Source organism: Montipora capricornis, chromosome 9 (assembly GCF_036669925.1).
Source record: "Montipora capricornis isolate CH-2021 chromosome 9, ASM3666992v2, whole genome shotgun sequence".
Lineage (NCBI taxonomy): Eukaryota > Metazoa > Cnidaria > Anthozoa > Scleractinia > Acroporidae > Montipora > Montipora capricornis.
The window spans coordinates 23,918,663-23,943,623 of NC_090891.1; the positions used below are offsets into that span (position 1 = coordinate 23,918,663).

The 24,961-nt window shown below is 39.2% G+C and overlaps 1 protein-coding gene across 5 annotated transcripts in view; it reads right to left on the reverse strand.

The window, feature by feature from the left end:
- Positions 1 to 13,837, reverse strand: part of LOC138015348 (aldehyde dehydrogenase, mitochondrial-like) — a 23,580-nt gene extending 9,743 nt beyond the window's left edge. Inside the window, exons 1-7 of one of the 5 annotated variants that reach the window (XM_068862351.1) lie at positions 13,723 to 13,791; positions 12,238 to 12,315; positions 7,226 to 7,338; positions 5,254 to 5,292; positions 2,594 to 2,698; positions 1,679 to 1,819; positions 1,452 to 1,581 (exon numbers count right to left, since the gene is read on the reverse strand). In XM_068862351.1, the coding sequence (XP_068718452.1) occupies positions 1,452 to 1,581; positions 1,679 to 1,819; positions 2,594 to 2,698; positions 5,254 to 5,292; positions 7,226 to 7,330 (520 nt within the window). In that variant the 5' untranslated portion in view covers positions 7,331 to 7,338; positions 12,238 to 12,315; positions 13,723 to 13,791. Of the gene's footprint in view, positions 1 to 1,451; positions 1,582 to 1,678; positions 1,820 to 2,593; positions 2,699 to 5,253; positions 5,293 to 7,225; positions 7,339 to 7,473; positions 7,751 to 7,817; positions 7,904 to 12,237; positions 12,316 to 13,722 lie in introns of those variants that run through there. The other 4 variants (XM_068862350.1, XM_068862349.1, XM_068862353.1 and 1 more) reach the window with 4 other exon arrangements.
- Between the last annotated feature and the right edge of the window lie 11,124 nt (positions 13,838 to 24,961).

Here is a 24,961-nt window from a genome sequence, read left to right on the forward strand (position 1 = left end):
GTCTAACTTAAGTCTTCTAATTTTCTTTAAAACAATCTTATTTTTTTCCAAATTACAGCTTAAACCAATAACCCTGCAGGTCAAACTCGACAACTGGGGGCATCTGAGGGCATTTGAAGGTGTCAAAAGGTTAAAGAAGTAATGTTGACAGCTTACACACAGCTCATTTCCTGATTAAAGGAAAGTCACAGGTAAAAATATACTCGTAGATGGACTAAGAAAATTATGCAAAATTGCAGTTGAAGAAGCCTACCATGGTTCTCGACATGAGAAAAAAGTATGCACTAGTTGTCATAAATAACTTTGTTAAAAATGCTACCAAGCACAACACAACCCACAGTATGAGAAACTAAGGGAGCAGGTATTTCATTCAAGCAATACACCGATCGATTGCAAATATGGCGACGATAACACCAAAGCAAGGCTTTGCGGTAGTAACCGTTGCTAAGGGCTGTCCAGCTCTGTTTTCCAAGGAATTTTGCAGCCTTTGCACTCAGTCTGAGAAATTGGATGCTGAAATCGAAAGGGAAGCCTGTTCAAGGATAGATTTCGTTGAAATATGCCAAAATACATCTTAGGTGTTGTGAAGGTAAGTGTTTTTATTAAATCAACATTTGCATTTCCATTGTTATGCAGATTTGAGCAAATCAAAACTCGTAATTAATGCAACAGTAAATGACAAACAACAGGTATTAAAAAAACATCTTAAGTTTTCTTGGATCTGTCGTTGGAAGGCTGTGATAAGTGATCTTTCCTCCGTCTGGCCCTACTCGATATCCGCTCTTACAGCATAGCGGCATGCAACAGTTATCAGGCAATTGATTTACTCCTCAGAAATCACTTGTATTGGGACCAAATTCTAAACATGGAAGAACTCAGTTGTAACTGACGTATAAAAGCTTAAATGCAGCAAAAATGCATTCTGAAGAAGAAGATCGAAGGTTCATGACAAAGCAAGATTCAAGACGTACCTTCCAAACTGTAACTTCAGTTAAAAGTCAAAAATTATTTTACTTTGATGGTATTGTCTTCCAATTTCTCAACTCTGATAAAAGAACATAGATATAGGCCTAAAAAAACTGTAATCCAACATGGTACTGACTGGCACAAAGTACTTGAAAATAGACTTTGGAGCTATCGTTGCCATATTTGCAATCGGTGTATGGCCATCTAACCCTGAAGCAAAAATTCACTAGTCACATTCATTAATTATCAAGATAGCTGGGCAATCCGGGCCATCTTCCCTATCCACATACTATCTACATCTTCTACTGCATAATTAGACAGGTCTCTAAATCACAAAATTTCAAGTTAAATTTCCCACACCATGTCAGACGTCCTGCTCTGCAGGGATGGTGGAATGTATTAGGAGCTTAATTAACTAGTCTGGCAGCCCTACTTCCCTATCTACACTACTGTATATAAATTATTTTTTAGAAACCTGTACTTACCAATTGGAATTGTCTTGCCATGGACTTTATCTGCCCATCCAGCATAATAACGGTAACACTTAATGGCTAGTTTCAAATCAATGCTAAATGAATCACTAAATGGCTTGCCATTATCCAAAGTTTCTAAACTCTGAAAAACAGATTTAAAAGAACTTATTTCAAGAATTTGACTTGTCATGCACTCAATGTGTAATAATTGCGAGACGTTCTTGTTGGACAGAACTTACTGCAAGATAAGCCCAATCACGCTCTATCAAATCTGCAAGTTTGTTCAACAACCTCCCACGCTCAGAAGCATCCATTGTTCTCCAAGGACTTCCCAGTTTAAAGGCTTCCTTTGCTGCCTTGACAGCAATATCTACATCAGCCTGAAAGTCACAAATAAATTAAATTATTGATTCATCATTAATTTTTATTAAAGAGTTCCTGTCAACCCTTTTATTTCACTGGTTGTAAGGCACCACACCAGTTTCAAACTAGACCAAAGAATTTCAAAGTTAAAGATAAGAGGAGCTTTATTTTTTCTTATCCACTGTCAATATTGTTAGATTCCTGCATTGGAAGCATTCTCAGTGAGATGGTGACTGAAACTGTTTTTTTTTTCCCACTTCAACATAGCATCCTCGACAAAATTGTTCCCACAGTTTTAACTCCTTTGTCCATATTAAAAAGAAACTTAATATATATTAAAATCTCATCCTAAATCGTAAATCTTATTATTATAGACCCCCTCCCACAAACAATGTTGAGACATGGATGAGTTTGTTGCACATCTTCCTGAATATTATAGTTTTGGGTGGGGTGGGAGGGGAATCAGGGAGGCAATAATTGTTGGCCTTCTTCTCAATTGTTATGGTCCAAAAGTTATACAATATGGGAACAGTCCCTACTGTTTTTGTCTGGATTGTAGAATGAAACAATACACTTCTGGTTTAAAGTCTGCTTAACTAAAAAAAGTGGTTAAATAACACAATGTAAGTAAATCATCAACATATAAACACCATAGAAAAAGTTAAGACAATGCAAAACAAATGCACTTATTTCCCAACTAGGCATCCACTACAATCTTCAAGATTGAAAAGCATGATTCACAACAACTTCAACAACAGCCTCAGCTTTCACGACTTTTGAATCCCACCAACCTTGTCACCTTCAGCCACATCACATATTTTCTCTCCTGTTGCAGGGTTAACTGTTGGGAAAGTCTTCCCACTGACTGAGTCAACAAAATTGTTGTTGATAAAAACCTATTAAAGCAAATTAATAATATTTTATTACTGAGAGACATTAGAAAGGTAAACAATAGACCATTTTCAAATTCTCCCAGCTGGACTGGATCTATCATGAAATAGAGGCTAAGGTGGGCAAATAACTTTGTGTGTGAAAAGATTTGCCGGCATTAGCCTCTATTTCATGCTAGATCCAGTCCAGCCGTGAGAATTCGAAAATGGTCTATTAAAAAGAGGCTACCGGTAACCTACACTTTGTTCGAAGGATTTTTAGCTAACTTCCTTTACGTTCGCAGTATTTCGTGGGTTTTTTTTTAATGTTACAATATCTTGGTACATATCCAGTTTCAATTTCATAGTCCAAAGTCCACAGTCCACATTCCATGACCCAATGATAGTCCTGGATAATTGTTTACATTTAAAACTGTTGTTAATGACATCGATTCCAACCAAAACCAGAAAACAGCTTTGCAAGTCTCTACGATGATATTTAAAAGTATTTAATATTATTTCTTAACAAATTGGGAGAATTATAAAATTACGATATCTGTTAAAGAGGCATACGATAACCGGATATTGCACTGCCTGCAGCGAAAACACAAAAACTCATTTCTGGCCACACACACAATTCTTTAAATAAATACATATTTCCCTGTTAATCTGTCACATAATCTTCCATGGTTTAGTGTTCATCGCATTTGCCTCTGAAGGAAGAGCACGGCCCGAAAAAAAAAATAATTAAGTTAAAAGTCCAAAAACGGAGTCGGATCTTATACTTTGTTCTGCAACCCTTGGGTCAAATTTATTACATTCCATCATGAATGCATCCCAAAATAACATTCTGATGTTTTTTTACTGGCAAGGAAATCATATTAAAGAATAAAGCAACATCATGATCTTTTGGTTGGACTTAAACCCCCATGATCTTGTCCCTCCGACCAGAGCTATCCGACACAGCTGCAGGCACCTTTTCAGGTAGGCCAGCTGTGTTGTCTCACATTTTATTGGTGTATAGGCACATGCTGGGAGACCCATAGAGGCCAGATGCCATTTTGGGGTTGAAATGGGTAGAGCATTGTCAAGAGTGTCCCACTGCTGAGCCTCTGATAGTATATCAAAGAAATGGGTGTCTTGTGAGGAGAGGGAACCATGTACTGGGTGTTCATGTCCTGATCCATGTTCATGACCAACAAGACGAATGCTTCCAACTCCAATGGGACAATGGGCAGAGCACTGTCAAGAGTGTCCCACTGCTGAAACCCTGATAGTATATCAAAGAAATGGGTGTCTTGTGAGGAGAGGGAACCATGGACTGGGTGTTCATGCCCTGATCCATGTTCATGACCCACAAGACGAATGCTTCCAACTCCAATGGGACAATGGGCAGAGCACTATCAAGAGTGTCCCACTGCTGAGACCCTGATAGTATATCAAAGAAATGGGAGTCTTGTGAGGAGAGAGAACCATGGACTGGGTGTTCATGTCCTGATCCAATTGTTCATGACCAACAAGACGAATGCTTCCAACTCCAATGGGACAATGGGCAGAGCACTGTCAAGAGTGTCCCACTGCTGAGACCCTGATAGTATATCAAAGAAATGGGTGTCTTGTGAGGAGAGGGAACCATGGACTGGGTGTTCATGTCCTGATCCAATTGTTCATGACCCACAAGACGAATGCTTCCAACTCCAATGGGACAATGGGCAGAGCATTGTCAAGAGTGTCCCACTGCTGAGACCCTGATAGTATATCAAAGAAATGGGAGTCTTGTCAGGAGAGGTAACTGTGGACTGGGTGTTCATGTCCTGATCCATGTTCATGACCCTCAAGACGAATGCTTCCAACTCCAGTTGGACAGGTCCACTAAAGGTTTGGTTTGGTTTGGTATCCAGTCTAGAGCCACTTCCTGGCTTGCAGAAATCTTGAAACTGTTGTACAACCAGCAAGCTGCATCATGATCATTTTTATGATTGGACGCTCAGGTAAAAGGTGTTAAATCTGGTTTTCATTGCTTGGTTGCCTAGGGTAACCAAGAAGCATCCTTCATTTTTCTTTCCTTTTCTGTCTACATCTCCAGCACTTTTCTAAGAATTCTTGCTGTCCCCAAAAGTGCAGATCTCAGAATCAGTTCAAGGGATATGTCCACACCAATGGTCCTCAGATTTCCTTTTAACCTCAGCAGTATTGTTCTCAGTGTCCCTACCACTATGGGTATCACCTTCACAGGCGGATCTAGCATTTTTTGAATTTCCTGACAGGTCCGAATGAATTGCCCGAGCTACAGTTGTCATGTCAAGTTCAAATGCATTAAGATAAACTGTCACAAAATTCGCTCAAGATTAACATACTTCTAAGTTAAATAAACAAATGTCACGCAAATAGTTTTCCTTGAATTGAGTCCGACTGGACATTGAGAAATGGTGTTAATTTTCTAATTAGCAGCATTTCATGCGCTAAATAATCGACTTATTCATGTACTTCTTGAGAACAGAAACGGGACAAAACCTTTGCTTATAAAGAGCCTGCCACACACAGTGACCTCTTGAAATCTTTTACCACTTAAACCAACCTACCTGGTTATATTTTACATCAGGACTATCATCAATTTTCACCTGCGAAATAAAAACAAAGGAAAGGAATCCAATAAATTTCCGGTCAGTACAAAACGCAGACTGCAGACTGCAGACTGCAGACTGCAGACCGGGTACAAAATGCAGACTAGGTTCAAAATGCAGACTGCAGACTGCAGACCGGGTACAAAATGCAGACCAAGTCTAAATAAATAAATACGTGATGGAATGTCATCTTATAACTTACCTGCTGTCACGCAATCGTCATTTTTCACGAATATTAGCATTTATTGGGATTCCTTGCCCGTTTCTTAATATATTATGTCTTAAACAGTGTTTCTTAAATAAAATTTTGAGCTGCTTACTGATCTCCTAGCAGACTAGCTGATCTCCGGAAAGGTGATCTGCCTTTTTTTACGAAAATAGTGTCACCAGCGCGATTCGCAGTATTCCCCGCCAAAAAGGACATGTGACCCTGTTGACCTTTGAATTTGTTTACATGGGCTCGTGGCAGAGCTCGATCAAAGAAAAACCCATCGTTGATTTCCAACAGGACGTAACACCCGACTGCCAATAATTCCCGAAGAACAAATGAACAATTGGTTCAGTTACAGGCGAGGCATTTTAGAACAACGATTTATTTTTCCTTTCTGATGAAATGCGGGATTGTCATGCGGTCTTGACTCGCCTGGCGTGACATTCGCGGTTGTGGCGTGAATAATTATCAAGCAAGCGCCGCTAGATTTTCTCCCAACGCTGTCATTATAAAGCCTTATTGTCGTCTCAAAATAGAACTAAATTTTTTGGATATACATAATATTTCTTTCAAGAATACAGGGTTTTTTTGGTGCCTTTCTTTTTTATGGCTCATTTGCTGCTTTGCGCGTGATTTATTCCCGATTTCCTTCGCATTATTTATTATATTTTTGCGCCTTTTTAAACGGCCCAGGGATTGCTTTGAGAACTAAAATGAAAAGGGTCTTAGTTTTCCGAGTCTTAGTTTTCCGGGTCTTAGGTTTCCGAGTCTTAGTTTTCCGGGTCTTAGGTCTTAGGTCTTAGTTTTTCTTAGTGTTCGTTATGCACCAGTCAATGTAAACCACGGCCCCCCGACCCCCTGGACATATAAGATGACATTCCATCACGTATTTATTTATTTAGACTTGGTCTGCATTTTGTACCCGGTCTGCAGTCTGCAGTCTGCATTTTGTACCAAGTCTGCATTTTGTACCCGGTCTGCAGTCTGCAGTCTGCAGTCTGCAGTCTGCGTTTTGTACTGACCGAATAAATTTCTCAAGCACCTGATGAAGTAATGCACAGCTTGACTCTAAAAGTTTGTTTTATGGGAAGCATTTGCGCCTTTGTGAAGGAAGTTCTAACAACAAAAAGCAAAAAAATCAATTCTTTAACATTATGCAGCTATCATGGTATTATTCGCTCTTCGATTGTGTGGACAGTCCATTTCCCAAAATAAGAATGTGAGCGAGAAAGTTATGCTCATTCTTTATGCTAATCCCACTAAGAAAATAAGAGTGAGTGCTTCAATATTGTAATTGCATCTCCAATTATGGATTTTCAAGTCTTCTTGGATAAGAAATTCAAGGGCCCATCTCAAAATCCTTCCTGGTAACACTGTGGAAAGAATGCAATGTTTGCGACGAGTAAGGCATGGTCGGAATTCCACGCAATGGAGTTCCGTGATGCTCTGAGTGCCAGAATGTGGCCAACCTGGCTGGATTAGCTTGAATGGCTTCAGAACGAAAAAAAGGCATAAACAAAAAGAGACAGCCAGTGGTCGGACTATTCGTCTTCTCCTGGATCCTTTGCTCGTGAAAAGCCAACACAGAGTTCGAATTCCTTTGTGGTTTTGCGATTAAAAACCTCAACTTATGTAAGCATGTTGTATTCATGCAATGTGATCCTACGGCCGCTGTTTGAAAAAGTTGCAACGGAACATTCAAGCCAAGTTGGACCTTACCTCTGCCAAAGACGCAAAATTACGCCTGTTTACTGCAGATGAAGTGGCAAACCGTCTAGCTACAACTCCACGTGAAAGTGACCGTACAGCAAAACGAAACGCCATGATGACAACTGATTTTTAAAAAAACAACAAACAAGAGGAAAAGACGTAAAACGGTTAAACTTAATTAATAATTAAAAACCAATACATGGAACTATCTTAGATGCAAGCACAGAGAAAGTAAACAACGGTAGAACTGAGCGAACCACGGTAACTACTTCCGGCTTACTGTGTAGCCAACCACACTGAGGATTATTTTCGATTTGGCACTCGTTTCACATATGTGGTGACACTCCAAATTTAGTTTACTTGACGAAGACATTTTGCATACTTAGCGAACACAATTTCGACTAAAGAAAGCGACGGAACAACGAAGCAATTGTATCTGTGATGGCAGATCATGAAAGGTCAATAATGACGAGGCAAGTTTAGGTTTAAGAACGACGTTCACAGATAATTTAAGTATTAGGACGTGACTGTATTGAAAGACAAAGAGAGTTTAAATTTCACTTGCAGGGACGGGAAAACAATGAACTTCCTGTGTACTTACCGAGTCCTCGAGAAAGATAAAGTCAGGGACTGGATTAACACTTCCAGCAGATCACCCACTATTTATGTATATTATTTTTAGTTCCCAGGCCCAAAAATCTGATGTCACGCAACACTCCGTGAAAAGGGGCTTTGCTAGGGGTCCCGTTATAGGGCGCTTTCCATTCGACCAAAAAATTCGAGAAAACCGGGTAAGAAATCAAATGGAACGAAAATTTTCGAAAAAGTCAGAAATTTGAGTATACCTCATGAAGTGGTCCTGAAATTCCGGAATTCTGGCACAACCGGAAAATCCAGTCCCCTCGCACGTAAACTGTCCATGTACATGTGTTAAATTTTGAGGCAATACTCATTTGCATGCAAACTCTCATTGTACCTGAAGATAACCTGCGATCAGGCTCATTTTTAGCTTCGCCCATATGTTCTCTTATGTCGTCGCTCGCTAAAATTGGGCCTGACCAAAAGTCTCTCAAGAATTCCGGACGGTCGGCCAAATTTTGGCCGACCAAACTCGTGATCTGATTGGCTGTTGAGACGCCGGAAGTGAAAATGCCATCGTGATTGCGCGGAGCCCTCGCGAAGTCCTCGAGACTAATCCGCCATAAGCGTACGAGAAAATTTGCTCCCTTTTGTTCTTACAATGGCCCTATTTATACTAGAGACGGATAATCCGTCTGGACGAATTATCCGTCTGGTCGTTTAATCCGTCCAGTATAAATACGGGACGAACTGTAAAGCACAGTATTAGTTCGTCTTATAATTCGTCCCGTTTATACTAGACGGATTATGCATCTTTGTTCTGTTGCCTTTGTTCAGGTAGTTCGTTTATGCGAACACATTTTGTATCCTACTGCTAAGAGACCGCTGGCTTTCTGTAACGAGGCGTTCATTCCGGGGCATCTAAGTTCGTCTGTCGGTGCATTTATACACACAGACGGATTATCCACCTTAGTTCGTCTGCCAAGACGAACTAAACAAATAGTTCTTCTTGACGGATAATCCTTCTGTTGCCCATATTTATACACGGACGGATTATCAGACGAACTAAAAAATTCTTGCCCAAGTTCGTCCAGACGGATAATCCGTCTCTAGTGTAAATTGGGCCAATGCCGTGGACGGTGCAACTTGATTTTATTTGTATAAATGGAGATATGCCATCTGAAACATCTCATAACTTGTCCAGAATAGGGTTTGAATCTCTGGAACGAGTGAAATTAGCGATTCCGTTGTCGAGCTCTGTGGCCATGGGGTTGAAAGTACTTTGGCACAAACTTCCCTGATGTTTTGAAAGCTAAATAGCTGGTTCTTTCAAATGGCAATGAAAGCTGATGCATATTGGTTTCCTGGATGAGACAGGGGACATATATATCAACAGGAGGAGATGCTGATAAAATCGCAAGTTACACGAATGCATGTTTTGAATATCTGTGTATCAAACGGCTTTATTTATTTACTGTACATGACACGTTTTGTCTGCACACTTCATAATATTTCCAGTTGATTTAACTTAAAACTCGCACTCCAGAAACTAAAATGGCATGTTTCCAGAGAGATCAATTGTACAACAATAAAAGAAACTTTGCGAGTCCATCTTACTTTATACTGTTCGTACTCCATCAAAAAATTAACAGCCAAACGTATCATGATTTTACTGCGCGCAATTCTAGAAATACACTGCAACTGAAGATATTACCCGAAAAAATCACCAAAGAAACCTTCATGGGCAAACACGTTAAAGGAATAATGTATTTTCAAACCGTCCAACGACAAAATGCTAGGTTATCTCAATTACAAATTAAGATGTCAAGCTTAAAAGATTGCATATCATGATGGGACGCAAAAAGCCCTAACTGTAAGTACTTCAAAGGAATGCTAGTACTGCGTACTAGGATTCCTAACAAACTTTTCATTGAGAAGCGCAAGTTTTGACACTGCAGGTGTTGTAATCCGTTACAATGTCATGGAGCGGTCATTTTATTGGAAACGACCCAGAGAACTCCAGAGAAAATGATCCTCAGTGAACTGTGCGTTCTCTTTTGATGGCGCTGAACGAGATGTCAAATCCGTAAACAATTATTACAGGGTTGTTTGGAAAGGAAAGGAAAGGAACTTTATTTAAGTGTCTAGTGGATTTAGCACTGGAGCACTAATTGGGGACACTTTAAAGTGAAATTAACAATCAACGCAAATCAAGGCAAATGCTGGTTTTTGGGGAGAGGGGAAACCGGAATACCCAGAGAAAACCTCTCGGTGCAGAGTAGAGAGCCAACAAACGCAACCCACATATGACGCCGAGTCGAGGAATCGAACCCGGGCCACATTGGTGGGAGGCGAGTGCTCTCACCACTGCGCCATGCCTACATGGCGGATCGAATTTGGAAGAGAATCATCTAGACATGTGAAAACGCTAACGAAGAAAGATCAAACCAGAGGAAAGAGTGGAAGAAAAGGAAGCCACTATGAGCGACAAGAAATGTTGCAAGAGACATTTCAGCTGAAAATACTCGAAGAAACAAGTACAACATTGTTTCACACTTAAGACCTGAAATGGGAAAATCCTTATAGTTTAGCACGGTAATGAGAGAACTGTTGAAAACAATGGTAAATCAAAGGATGTTGCCAATATACAGTGAGAAAAATTTCCCGCTCTTCTCCCCTAGAATGCAGTTAATTTTCTTATAAGCTTCCAGCAACGTTGGTCAGAATTTCTTTTTACTCTGTTCCTGTGGGGTCGTTTCGATTACTAGGGCTAATGATCATAGGGAATATGTAGCACTTTAAGTTAATCTCTGACAGATGATGTAGTTGCTTCGGTTTACTTTCCTTTGGCCTTCTCACTATCATAATCACTGACGCTGAAGCGTTTAGTCTTAATTCTGTTTCTGGTTTACCAATAGCGCTGACGTATGTTGAATTTTTGTGTGCATTGGGCAATCAAGGCGACAGTGAATTGTAAAGAAAATAGCATCATCTAAATCGACTTCAATTAGGAATTAATAGGTTATGGTGACGTTTTGTAAACGAGCTTTTTAGAGAGCTTTCAAAAATTTTTATTGGGATTACCCCTTTTTATTGGGATCTAATTTTCTTCCCTTTGACTCCACTTTGGAAAAGATCTTACGATTTATTTTATAGTGCACTGAACAAAATTTTCTCGCTATAATGAATTTTTATCCAGGTTTGAGTACTCCTTTTGTATTAGCATTTATTTTGCTTTTTTTTAAAGCTTTGTCATGTTAGTTTTTTAATAGAAAACGACTATCGTACGTTCCCGCCAGTGGTTCCACGTGATCGCCATAGTAACTTCATTGGCGGAAGAAATATGAATTCATCGGTAATGTTGCAGGCAAACTCGGAAAAACAGTCCGCGAGTGCTCCATCGAAGTAGTCAAACCTATGATCTTCCATTTACTAGTTGGAATGCTCCCCTACAGAAGACTCATTGGAGCTAGGCCATTAAACTAGGTTCTAGCGACTCTACAACTTTGTCCAGAAAGAATTGAGGGTTTAGTTGAGTGCACTACACCTGCAAGTAATCGTTGGGAAGATTTTGTAAGACCAAAACCGCTACTGGGTGAAGGAGTATTAAACGATGTACAATACAAGAAACAACACTTCTTTGTGACTCATAGACAATCATATTTAAAAAAAGAAAGATTAAGGCAACTTTATATCACAGTTTGCAGTCATTTAAGGGTCGATTTGTCCTTTACTGGAATAAGAATTAACATAAATATATACATGTACATGTACATTTTGCAACGCACTCAGCAAAGACTCTGAATTTTGGCCGTTCCGGCTTAGGTGGCTTTATGCATTCTAACGCAACCTTTTCGAAGCATTACTACAGGCCAGGACGGCCTCTTATCGGCTCTTAACATGATTAAAGACAATAAAAACCCGCCAGTTCAGGTGAAAAAACGCAACATACATTGTTACAAATTATCTAGTAAATGGCTAAACCTACTTTCCACGTTACATCAAACTGTTTGAGGTGTGTCACCCTCCAGTTCAGATGAAAAGACGCAACATACATTGTTACAAATTATCTAGTAAACAGCTAAACCTACGTTTCATGTTACATCGAACTGTTTGAGGTGTGCCACCTTGTCTCTCATATACCGGGCTCTGAAATCGTTAATCATTACACATATACTGGGAAGTGAAAGCGTTAATCATTACATGAAAGCAGTGAAGAACAGAGGGCTGAGAAATAGTACTAGAGGAACAGTGGTTATTTACTGAGGAACAGTAGGCTTAGGGGAACAGTGGGCACAGAGGGTACAGAGGAACAGTAGGCACAGAGGAAACTTATGCACCGAGGAACAGTGAGCACAGAGAAACAGTATGCACAGTACACAATGGATAACAGAAGACGAAACCAGAAGACTAAAAGCCAGCAGTTTTAAGGGTTAAGTTACCTTGAATTGGGACGTGGCTGCCTCCACTCTTTTTACACAGGGAGTCGATATTGTTGACACAACCCAGTTACCTCTTTACTGAAACCCAATGAATTCGTTGAATTAAGGGTGGACCATTCCTGCACTTTAACAGATCTCGAAAAAGTGGTGTAGCTTCTTAAAAAACTCCAGCAACACGGAGAGGGCAAAGAAAGGTAATATGGACAAACTCTTGCTGCGAAACTCGGAGATCCGTGAACATTGGTGTGATTATTTATAGTATCCTATTGTGGGTTTTACTCTTCTTAATCACTATACATACAAGGTTGAAACGTCCTTCATATCTGGCTGCTATGTCGTGGATAATGGAACCAAAAGGTCGAGACAGCAGAAAGCAAATCGTTATCTTTAAGAAGATTACGACATTTTTTTTCTTTCCAAGACATGTTTGGATGTTGCGAACATCATCGTTAGTTACAGAATATTTGAAAAACCGTTAGGACTATATAACAACTAGGCGAAATATGCATAATTAATTATGATTAAGTGACAAAAATTACATATTTGAGTGAGTTACAAAGTGTTTGAAAGAATGTAAAGCCTAAAGCGTAAGTGTCAGGTTGACGTGATGAACTTGTTGTTTTAAATTAGGCTTTTCCCGATTTATATGCATAACCTCCTTAAGTTTAAGTTGAAATTTAGTAGGGGCGGAATCAAGGATTTCGAAACAATCCGCACAGCAAGATTGACGACAAAGTTCTAAGCTTAGTAAATGTTTATGAATGTTTCGCCTAGTTGTTATATAGTGCAAACGATTTTTCAAATATTCTGGAACTGAAGATGATGTTCGTAACATCAAAACATGTCTTGGAAATTAAATGTAGTAATCTTCTTAAAGATAACGATTTGCTTTCTGCTGTCTCGACCTTTTGGTTCCATTATCCACGAAATACAAGGTTCAAGTTTTTCATCAAATGAAGCCCTTTAAAGAAAACGACAAAACTTTTAAGATTATAAGACATGTTTCGACAGAAATTTCTGTCATCTTCAGTTGATTAATGTACAAAGCGTTAGAACTTGAATTTATAAGTAGGAACAAGTGCTAATTGTGCTAGTAACAACGGAATGTACATAACACGTGACAATGTGAGAATTAAAAGGATAGTTTAAGATTTATCTAACGTTTTGTACATTAATCAACTAAAGCTAACAGAAATGTCTGTCGAAACATGTCGTATATTCTTAAAAGTTTTGTCTTTTTTTTAAAGTTCTGATTTGCCTGCTAATATCAAGATCCTGTGGAAATAGAGCCCTTCTTTAAAACTGAATTTGTTTTTTCCATTCTTTTACAAGCGCTCGCGGAGCCAGGAGATGCGATTCATTTACCTTGTCTTCCTTTGATTGGATCAAGAATTGGACCAAGAATTGTTTGTTGGAAGTTTTTTCATGATCACTAAACAAAACGTGTGCGATAAACCATAATACTACCCTTTACTAAAAACCTACCTGTTTCCACCTTTTCTCCGGGATTCTCAATGGGTGCTTTGTTTTTCGAAGGAATGAACTACGATATTAATAGCGCTTGTCGACTTCGTCCCAAGTCTTTAAATCATGATGTGGGCGGAACATTCTTCAACTTTGATAGATCACGTGTCTCCGCGTTAATCGAGGGCTTTTGTAATGCTATACCCTCTCGATAATCCTCGACGAATATCAACGATTTATCCGAGCAACAAATAATATCACAAACAGCGGGATCGGTAATCAGAATTCGAAGTACCTACATGCAATGTGTTTTAGCGTGAAAGTAGAAATCTGTTTTATTAGTAGTTTTCTTTCTCATTGGTCGCCTTACGGGTGTGATTTTTCGTTTCTTTTGGGTTAGTGACTCATTCACTGATCTCTGTCCCCTGTCTCACTCAAAACTGGCGTTTTCAAAGAACTCAACTGAAAATAACTTAAGATTGTAAGTTAATGATCTTCAAAGGTACTTACTAAAATTTGAACAATTTCCTTTAATAAATGAATTCTTCTGGTGATTTATTTGTTGCGTCAAAGATCGAATTGATTTACCTACTCCAGGTTACTTAGGTAAACAGCTGGGCAGATAAGCTCTTTGTGCTTGACGTGTGGGTCTCTGTATGTGTATACGGTAGGTTTCTTTTGACATGGTTTGGCACCATATACCTCTTAGATAATAGCAAGGCGTGGCCACTGTCTGTGAAACCGTATCTGACAGCACCTTTTTGCCTTTGTTTAGCCTGCGCATTCGAGCAGTCAAGCATGCTCTTCATGTACCTAGAACCCCTGGGAGCCTTCTAGCAGGCTAGTCTTCGTAGAATAAAACTGTCAGTAACCGTTTGTCAATTGTGGCAACAAAAAAAAAACAGGATTTTTTTCCTTTCTTCCACCCTTTTTACATTGGAAATCAATATTGTTGACACAACCCAGTCACCTCTTTACTGACACCCATTGAATTCATTAACGGTGGACCATTCCTTCACTTTGACAGATCACGAAAGAGTGGTATAGCTTCTCAAAAAACTCCAGCAACAGAGAGGGCAAAGAAAGGTAATACAGTTTGCCAACTCTTACTGCGAAACTCGGAGATCCGTGAACATTGGTGTGGATTATTTATAGTATCCTATTGTGGGTTTTACTCTTCTTAATCACTATACATACAAGGTTGAAACGTCCTTCATATCTGGCTGCTATGTCGTGGATAATGGAACCAAAAGGTCGAGACAGCAGAAAGCAAATCGTTATCTTTAAGAAGATTGCGACATTTTTTTTCTTTCCAAGACATGTTTCGATGTAACGGACATCATCGTTAGTTACAGAATATTTGAAAAACCGTTAGGACTATATAACAACTAGGCGAAACATGCATAATTAATTATGATTAAGTGACAAAAATTACATATTTGAGTGAGTTACAAAGTGTTTGAAAGAATGTAAAGCCTAAAGCGTAAGTGTCAGGTTGACGTGATGAACTTGTTGTTTTAAATTAGGCTTTTCCCGATTTATATGCATAACCTCCTTAAGTTTAAGTTGAAATTTAGTAGGGGCGGAATCAAGAATTTCGAAACAATCCGCACAACAAGATTGACGACAACGTTCTGAGCTTAGTAAATGTTTATGAATGTTTCGCCTAGTTGTTATATAGTGCAAACGATTTTTCAAATATTCTGTAACTGAAGGTGATGTTCGTAACATCAAAACATGTCTTGGAAATTAAAAAAATGTCGTAATCTTCTTAAAGATAACGATTTGCTTTCTGCTGTCTCGACCTTTTGGTTCCATTATCCACGAAATACAAGGTTCAAGTTTTTCATCAAGTGGAGCCCTTTAAAGAAAACGACAAAACTTTTAAGATTATAAGACATGTTTTGACACAAAGTTCTGTCATCTTCGGTTGATTAATGTACAAAGCGTTAGAACTTGAATTTATAAGTAGGAACAAGTGCTAATTATGCTAGTAACAACGGAATGTACATAACACGTGACAATGTGAGAATTAAAAGGATAATTTAACCCTTATCATGCTGAAATACAGATTAGAAAACAATCCCTGAAACTGGCTTTTTTTCAAAGTAAACATGACTACGAGACAAAAAAATGTTCATCAGCGGCGTATCATCACTTGTGCAGCAATACCATATACCCTATATATCAAATTAAAGCTTAACAAATGCTCTTTCTAATTGTGCAAATATGAGAATTCCTTGGATACATTTTTCTAAAAATTCTGAGCATACAAATAAAATATTTTTGAAAAAACAGTTAAAATCACACTTCGAAAAAAATGATCTCACATATTTCTTCCAAAAATATCCTGTAATTAAAGTCAGAATGATAAATTAAGTCATACTACTCCATCAGAGTACTAAAACAACTATTACCAGGATATCCTAGGACTTAACAATCATTTTTGTGGATGAAAGAAAGGTATGTATCTATGACTCTGATGTCACACATATCTACATAATGGTACTGCACCACTGTAAATGTTGTTTACATCAAGTTACTAACTACACGTATTATTTACAAATACTTAATCTAGTAAGCATTAAGAAAAATTCTTTGAAAAAAAAAACAGCAGACTATATGAGTATATTACTAAATAATTCAAGTCAATTAACAAATTAATGAGCTTATGCCACAAATATTTATTCTGAGGATAACCGAGTAAAGGGACTGCAACCCTTTTTTGCGCCATCTCCACTAAAATAATTACAAACATACCTTTAATCTGTTAAATTGTGAAACGTTAAATGGTACTGATCAAATGACAACATTTTCCAGATGTTTGAGACACGTATTTGTAAATATTGAATCTGGAATATCACATTGGTAGATGCAGCGAGATAACAGAATTTTTTTTCGGACATGGGAGATTATAACGCCTATCCCGACCGCAAGAAAACGATCTCAGCGTGAAACTGTACATTCTACAAGCTGATTCGACTTGTTAGTTTTTGCTTTCACCGCAGTGTTATCACAACCATAAAAACGCACAACCTTGGATGAAAGAATTTACATTTTATCTCTATTTTCAAAATTCATGTGCAAAATTCATCTTCAGTAGCTGTTAAGAATAATGTTCTTGGGACTTTTTGGCGCAAGCGCATCTGACATGGCAAAGTGGGAGGGATTCTGATCATGCTCCTACGGTGACTCAATATTTCTTTGGGCACTGCCTCACCTCGCCAGGGTGGGAACGGAGAACATGTCGTTGATTCAAACCGTGAAGACAAAACTGAATACGGAATTGCGGAGAAAGGGCAACAAGACAAAATTGATGCATTGACATTCCTTTCAATGAAGGTAATTGAACTTGTGAGTGCTTCTTTTTGTTGATTCTCAACTGGATTCTTGCCCTGAAGTTTCACTGCATTGCAAAGTGCTGACTCCGTCCTATGGCAGATAGGGAGCTTAAGCACGCGCGGTTTTGAGACGCGGACGGCAACCGGAAGTGAGCCGTTCTCCCTTTTAACTTGTCTTCACACAACCACATATACATTTCTAAGTATCTTTTCTCCGTTAGAGAGGATTAGTATAAAAATCTGGGAGACCCCACTGTCCTGGAACGCGAATTGTTCTCTTCCGGTTGCCGTCCGCATCCCAAAAACGCGCGTGCTTAAGCTTCCTATTAACACTCGCGAACCTCAACTTCCTTCATGCTGAAATATAACAAACGAAAGAGACGAAAATAAAAATAATTATAATACCTAGGGAGTCTTAATTTGTTCAGGCTCGTGAAAAAAGAATAAGAAAAAGAAGCCGAGAAAAAGAATCAGAATTATGAAAATTAGGGGAGCGGGGATGGCGCAGTGGTGGCGCAGTGGTGAGAGCACTCGCCTCCCACCAATGTGGCCCGGGTTCGATTCCCGGACCCGACGCCATAATTGAATTGAGTTTATATTGGTTCTCTTCTCTGCTTCAAGGGTTTTTCTCCGGGTTCTCCGGTTTTTCCCCCTCAGCAAAAACCAACATACAGCTGATTCCAGCTGGCTGTAAGCTGTGCTCCAAGGTCACACATAGAGGCGCCTTTGCATGTATGCTTTCGGTTCGACCTTGTTGACCTGCGTCGTTGCTGTGCTTGTGACGCGATTAGCCGCGACAATTATTATTATTATTATTATTAATATTAATATTATCATTATCCTTACAATTATCAGTATTATTCAAACCCTTCCTCCTGGCTTTTAAGCAAGACAAATTAAGGTTCATAAGTTAAATTCAATTCCTACCACAGTAACCCCACTCTCGATAATGGTACACAGGACTCAAAGCACACCACAGGCGGAAGGTGAAAAAACCCGCTCTTGTGCAAGAATGATATGTTACTCCATTGTACACGAAAGGGAAGCTGCAACATTGGCCATCTGTCGTTTCTTGAAGGCAAGTAGCTAGTGTAGCAGAGGTAAAGAGACAAAATTAAATCCACACCCAATCACTTCGTCGTCATTTTTCAAGCTCATGATTAGAAAGGTTAAATTAGAAAGAACCCTTTCGCAATACCGAATTCTCAAAAATAACTTCGAGATTTCGAGAGCAAGACTGTTTACTTCAAGAATGAATCCCTCTGTTTTGTGTTGTTTTGTTTTGTTTATACAACGGCCCGTCATTTTCTCGATTGACTTAACTAAATGTTTCTTTTCTCACTTTGGGGTACAAGTTAGGCAAAATGGTGAGAGCACGTACACTCGGTTTCCACCAATTTGGCCCAAATCTGATCGTCAATCTCGTCTTCGTCATGTTTGGTGATTTCGTCTTATTTGGTTTGTTGATTCTCTATTCGGTTCAAGGAGAATTTCTTCCTGGCACTCTAGTTGTGGCCTCCCAACATTGAAACAAAGCATTTGATTTGATCTACTTCGAGTAAGTTAACAGTTTTTCCCGGTTCGTGGTACCGTACCCTTTTGCTTGCTAAATAACCTTGAGAAACACAGTTTATTAGGTATGTTAATTAACATAGGGTTGCTAGTCCCAACGTCTAAAATTGCCGTTTTACATACTCCTGCAAAGGAGCACTGCGATTTCTTCCGAGTATCCCCGAGTCACAACCGACGAGTCTCCTATAGCTAAGTAGTAGAGCATCCTAACTAGTAGTCGGAAGGTAGGTCGTACGTTCGACTGCTGCAAAAGAGCACTCGGATATTTTCCGAGTATTCACGAGTCACCACTGACGAGTCTCCTATAGCTCAGTAGCAGAGCATCCTAACTAGTAGTCGGAAGGCAGGTCGTAGGTTCGACTGCTGCAAAGGAGCACTGGGATTTTTTCCGAGTATCCCCTAGTCACCACTGACGAGTCTCCTATAGCTAAATGTCAGAGCATCCGAACTAATATTCGGGGCTCGTAGGTTAGACTCCTGCAAAGAAGCACTCAGATTTTTTCCGAGCAAGTATCAGATTTTGTAGCTGGGCAACTGCACTTCTTCAAGGACTCTTTGAACATGTGCCATCTTTTTTGACGGTCCAGTTAAAATTGGATTAGTGTGGTTACGGACACATTACCCAATCACGGCCAAAAGACCAGTTTCGTATTGTAACTGTTCGGTTGGATCGAGCATGAAATGGAGGCTGATACAGGGGAAATCTTTTCACATCCAAATTTCCCCCCCCCCCCCCCCCACATTAGCCTCCATTTCTTTCTAAACCCATAATAGAGTTCATTTCGGGGGTTCTTTTCGCATTAATTAAAACAATCATGGATATCCAGTTCACTGAAACATGATAAAGTCCCAAGAACAATTCAATTGTATTGCTTTTTATGTAAAGAACCTCTCAAAATCTATTGCATTATGGGATGGGGGAAATAATCTATTGTGACCGTTGTGTTAGATTTTGTAGCTGGGTAACCGAGCTCCGGTCGAGTCCACCGAGGTTGAATACCAACTCGAGTGCAAAGACACATGAGAACTGGACATCGGAATCCGGGATCAGTCCACCTATTTCTGGGCAACCAAGCTCGATTCATGATTTTCGAGCTAGAGATACCATTGGCCTGGAGCTCATGGGCTCCTGCATTGGCTCGAATTGTTGGTTTTCACTCACGTGATCAACAGCCATGTTTTTCAACGAAAACAAGAGAAAACGTTTGCATAATACTGACAGTTAAATTCCCGGAGGATTTGGTCGGGACTCCAACATGGCCGCCGTTTCTTTGTTTAGGGTCTCCAACATGGCGCCCGTGACGTCATGGGAAAACCGAGAATAGTTCGATTTCATACCGCCACAACCAGGCTAGCCTATCATTATCCTCTCCCACTTTAACTTATCTGCTGCAGAATTTTACTGCTGTGGCATTAACGAAATATCTTATTTGCAGTTATTTCAAATTCCTTTTTTGCTGAAAAATCCATTATGCAAAAACTTTTTCCCAAATGAAACAATTTATTAACAGCTTCTTTCACGTCAAACTGTTTATGAACCAAGCGATTACAAAAGAAATTACTCCAAGGCAACCAAGTAAGACTTAAGCCATGTTCACATTTGCCCTAGATTATGATCGAATTATAATCGAATTAAATATGAAATGGGTTCACATCAACTAATTGCAGTCCCTGATTATAACTGGATTATAATTACTTCAAACAACCTCAAAGGGGTTGTTTTAAGTAATTACAATAAGGGAATAACAAATGACACTACGCGGGCGCAAATAAACAATATTCTCGAAAAAAGTCATGTCATTATCATTATTATCAATAAACAAGGCCAAATGATATCAAGAATGCGAATTTTAATAATACAAGCTAAGTGAATAACGAATTCAAAGTCACTTCAAATCATCATGTAAGTGTTGATTGAACAAGCCATTAAAGAATCAACTCAGTCCATTGAACTTATTTAAAATTACCGAAAAAATGCGTAAAATCGTCTATAAATAATAGGCACATCACAAAGTTAGCCTTAAAAATGTCTATTCTGGTAACAGAATCATCATAGGATGATGAAGCAAGAACCAATCAGCTGTAGGGCTGATTTAGCAGCCCGCTGTCAGTCTTTTGCGGCCCGCTGAGCGTGTGTTTTGAAGAGGCCGATTTTCTATTTGGCCGCGTATATTGATAATAATGCGTAATTGAACTGAATGGCGAGCACGTGGTGGTATGAGTAGACGAAACTTCTAATCGCTTTATGAAGCGAAGGTTTGGATTTGTCTTCTTCTATTCTCGGAAGCTATCCTTGGTTCTCTTTTCGCCTCAAGCACTTGATGGTGATGATAATAGTGGCAGCCACGCGATACGGCGCCATTTTGTCTCACACTGCGAGGTTACCCTGCGTATTGTAGATGTGAACAGAACCATGATTGAATAAAATTGAATGGAGTATGATAGCCTGATATATACTTCAGTTGATCATAATCAACGTTGAGTGTGAACACGACTTTAAATAGCGATAAAATATCCACGAGACCATACCACAAGCAATACTTCGTCTTGAGGGCACGACTACAATCATTGCCAGACCGCTGTTTGGTCAAGAGATCTCGGAACGAAGGTCTTGGGGCACAAGCGGGATAAGTGGATTGACAATATCATTCGCCGGACAGCGGACCTTTTTTACGTTTTTTTCTTTTCGTGGAATTATCATGGTGTGCAAAAGAGGCAAGAAGTTATGAAATTGCTGAGCGTACGAGTTGTCATCAATTAACTTTATATTTTTGACGGGTTAACAATCAATAACGGTTATTTATTCCTATTTATAATGCTCTAAATGTATTTGTTCTTTTTGCGTATTACATGTACTGTTTCAGTTTACTTATCGATGTCTAAATTTTACACACAGCTTACACCTTGACTTTACAGATAAACCGTGAGAAATGGTAATTCAAACTCCTTTAGTTATTAGCAACTACTATTAATCTTAACTTTGCCTTTCTTCATTTATGACAGCACTTTTGATAAGAGAACGAAACAATTAAAGGGGCTGTGTCATAGCCGTGCAGTTCATGTCGTTTAGTTTTACCAGTTATTCACCCGCCCTACTCGCTATACAACTTGACATCAGCCCAGAAATTACTCTTGAACAATTCGTGACAAAAAGATCTGTCGATCTTAGACTAGCATACATAATTTAAGTTACAAACAACAGAGATAAACTCTTAGGCCTATCACTGCCTCTTTTTGCATTTGCTGTTTTATTCAAACCTTCCCGCGATGTTTTAAGTAGTTGTTTTTACGTTTCGCTTGATTTGGCTGCCAATTTCCAGTCGCTGAATTTTTATTAGATCTTCACAGTGACACAGCATCTCTACCTATATATAATACACATGGACTTATTTATTCTTTTACTTATTTTTGACGTTATCTTGTATTTCCTCTTCCTTTTTCTTCCCTGTTCTCCGCTGCCCTCCTCTAATTCATCATTGGCACTTCACTCATCATCATCATCGTCGTCGTCATCGTCATCGTCATCGTCATCGTCATCGTCATCGTCATCGTCATCGTCATCGTCATCGTCATCGTCATCGTCATCATCATCATCATCATCGTCATCCTGTCCTTCACCTGCTCCTTGCTCCTGTTGTTCATCTGTTTAATTTTCTTTTTCCAATAAAATAGAATAGAATAGGGTACTTTATTGTGATCTCCCTTAACGTTTAACAGGTCTCGTTGAATATACGTATGTAGCTGGCAACCTAGCTGGATTCACGACCTATTAAGCTGAGATACTAATTCAAGCTCATGACACAATTGCGCTCAAGATGACGTGCTCGATGTAATGCACATCGAGCTCAACAACGGTCGAGATCGTTTTCAAGGTTGCTTATATCTTCCGTTGCTTGATTACGCGAACTGACACCAAAAAGCCCTTGTTTTATAAGGGAGACTCAAACATCGAAAATAATCATTTTGTAGGCTGTGCAAAATACAGGGGAGGATTTGCAATCCGGCTTTGTGAAACAAAACTAAAGTCATCACAGAAAGGTGTATTAGTTTACCTCTGTTCGGTTCAAACAAGAAGTTAGGAAGATAGTGTAAAATCAAGAAAAGTTTGTGTTAACCGTTAAGAGGGAAATTCCAGTGATAACCTTCATTCATTCGTTGATTTAAACGTTTGTAAATGAAGCCCGTTCATTGATAGTTAAATGGTAGATGATCATGTTAAAACTTGTTAACTTGAACAGCAAGGGCATCGGGATGATGATGATGATGATGATGATAATAATAATAATAATACAATGAATAATGCTACACAAATATAATAATATTTGTAATATTTGGAATGCAGTATTCAAAAGATTCAAACTATTCTGTGACGATAGCCTCCACATGCAAGCCGAAATATTCTCTTTTTCCGAGAACAAACCAGCATATATATGCAATGACAGGGCAGCTGCAATTAATTCTCTAAAAATTTGTATTTTTATCGAAACCTACGGTAAGTTTTCTACTATGCAATATATGTTTGGTTTCTGCTTTGTTTTTCTGAAGGTGCGAAATAATCATATGGTTTGTGGCGTAAAGCGCAAACTTCCAAAAAAAATTATTATTTCAGAACTCTGCTTATAATTATAAAGTACAATTGACTTCAATGCGGTTGCGAAATACGTATGAAAGATATAGCCATGCAACTAAATACAAAACGTAAAAACATGAAACTGTTTCTACCACATTGTGAAGTAAGTGGAAGATCTCAGGGTCCATTTTCAGGCATTTGTAGTGACCATGAAAGAAATGTTTGTTTAAAGAAGCTGGATCCTGAGCAACATATTCTACAAGGTTGATAGGTTGATTTGAATGAATGTTTGCCTAAATATAGCTATGACCGCGCCCATCCCAAAGCAAGTTAACGTTTCTTTAACTCTTTTATCTCTTGTTAAACTTTGCGAAAGAAATGTTCTAAATTAAAAGTAATTACTACACCGGATTATTTGTTACCTACGGTAACTAAGGTAAAAACGTTCAAGAAGTTTTGTACGACATGCTGATGAGGCCAGACCTCCTCTCTACTGTTGCCACATCTGCTCGTCAAGATAAGCTTGCATGTCTTCCCTTGCAATTCCTCTGCGCTTTTTCTGACCCAGTTTGAGGTTGTTCCAGCATCAATCGATCTTCTTCCCGCGTGTGAACACCACTCGCCCTGTGCAACGATCGCGAATTTGCGACCATGCACAATCACTTGGTGTGCGGCAATGTTAACGTTATTTATCTGATGGTCTAAGTATCTCTAAGACGCCCAGTCGTCACTATGAACTTTGGTTCCGGGCTGGACTCATCTGGATATTATTGGATGGAGAGTAGCCGCATCCCGCTTTCGCACTACATCGAAGTAGCCTATTCCGTAGTAACTATTCCAAATAGATGTAGGTGTAGGGGTGGCGCAGTGGTCAGAGCACTCGCTTCCCACCAATGTGGCCCGGGTTCGATTCCTCGACTCGGCGTCATATGTAGGTTAAGTTTGTTGGTTCTCTACTCTGCACCGAGAGGTTTTCTCTGGGTACTCCGGTCTCCCTCTCCTCAAAAACCAACATTTGACTTGATTTGCGTTAATTGTTAATTTCAATTTACAGTGTCCCCAATTAGTGCTCCAGCGCTAAATAAAGTTCATTTCCTTTCCGCTCTTCTCTTCGCTAGATCTGTTGTACTGAAAAGGAGCAATAGGTGTATAGGATTAACAGACAACTAAATATGATTTCCATTTTAGGCGCCTGTTTTGCGCGGACATTCATATATCCGCCCACACTATCATAACATCCGCCCTTTTATCCTACCCATATGTAAGCTACGTACATGTGTTTGTAGGGAATATTTACTTGTCAACGTAGTGTTTTACTGTTGGGATAACGGAGAAACGTGCCATTTACAGGTTTACAATGGACAAACTACTATATTAAACGTAGTCATGGTCAACATGTACACGCCATGTGTCAATATGAATGGTGTCCAACCCCATAAAATGGAGTGGAATTTACTGCGGGCATAAATTTCAACGAACAGACGCCAAACCAAAACAAATTAATTTTCAGAAAAATAGGAAAAGAAATTGTATGAACTGCAAGATAAAGTTGAGTTTACCGTTTTACCAGTGGTTACCATTTCTTTCCTTCAAATCCACAGCGATATTACATTAGTCACACCTCGGCGGATTTGCCAATGGCCTTGCGTCAGTTCTGTAGCCATAGAATTAAGTTCAATGTATGGCCTTGTTCTAAAGCTACAAACGGATTTAAGGTCACGCTTCTGCGGTAAAACGCCAGTTATCGCGAAAAAAACAACTCTGGCAACTTCTGATT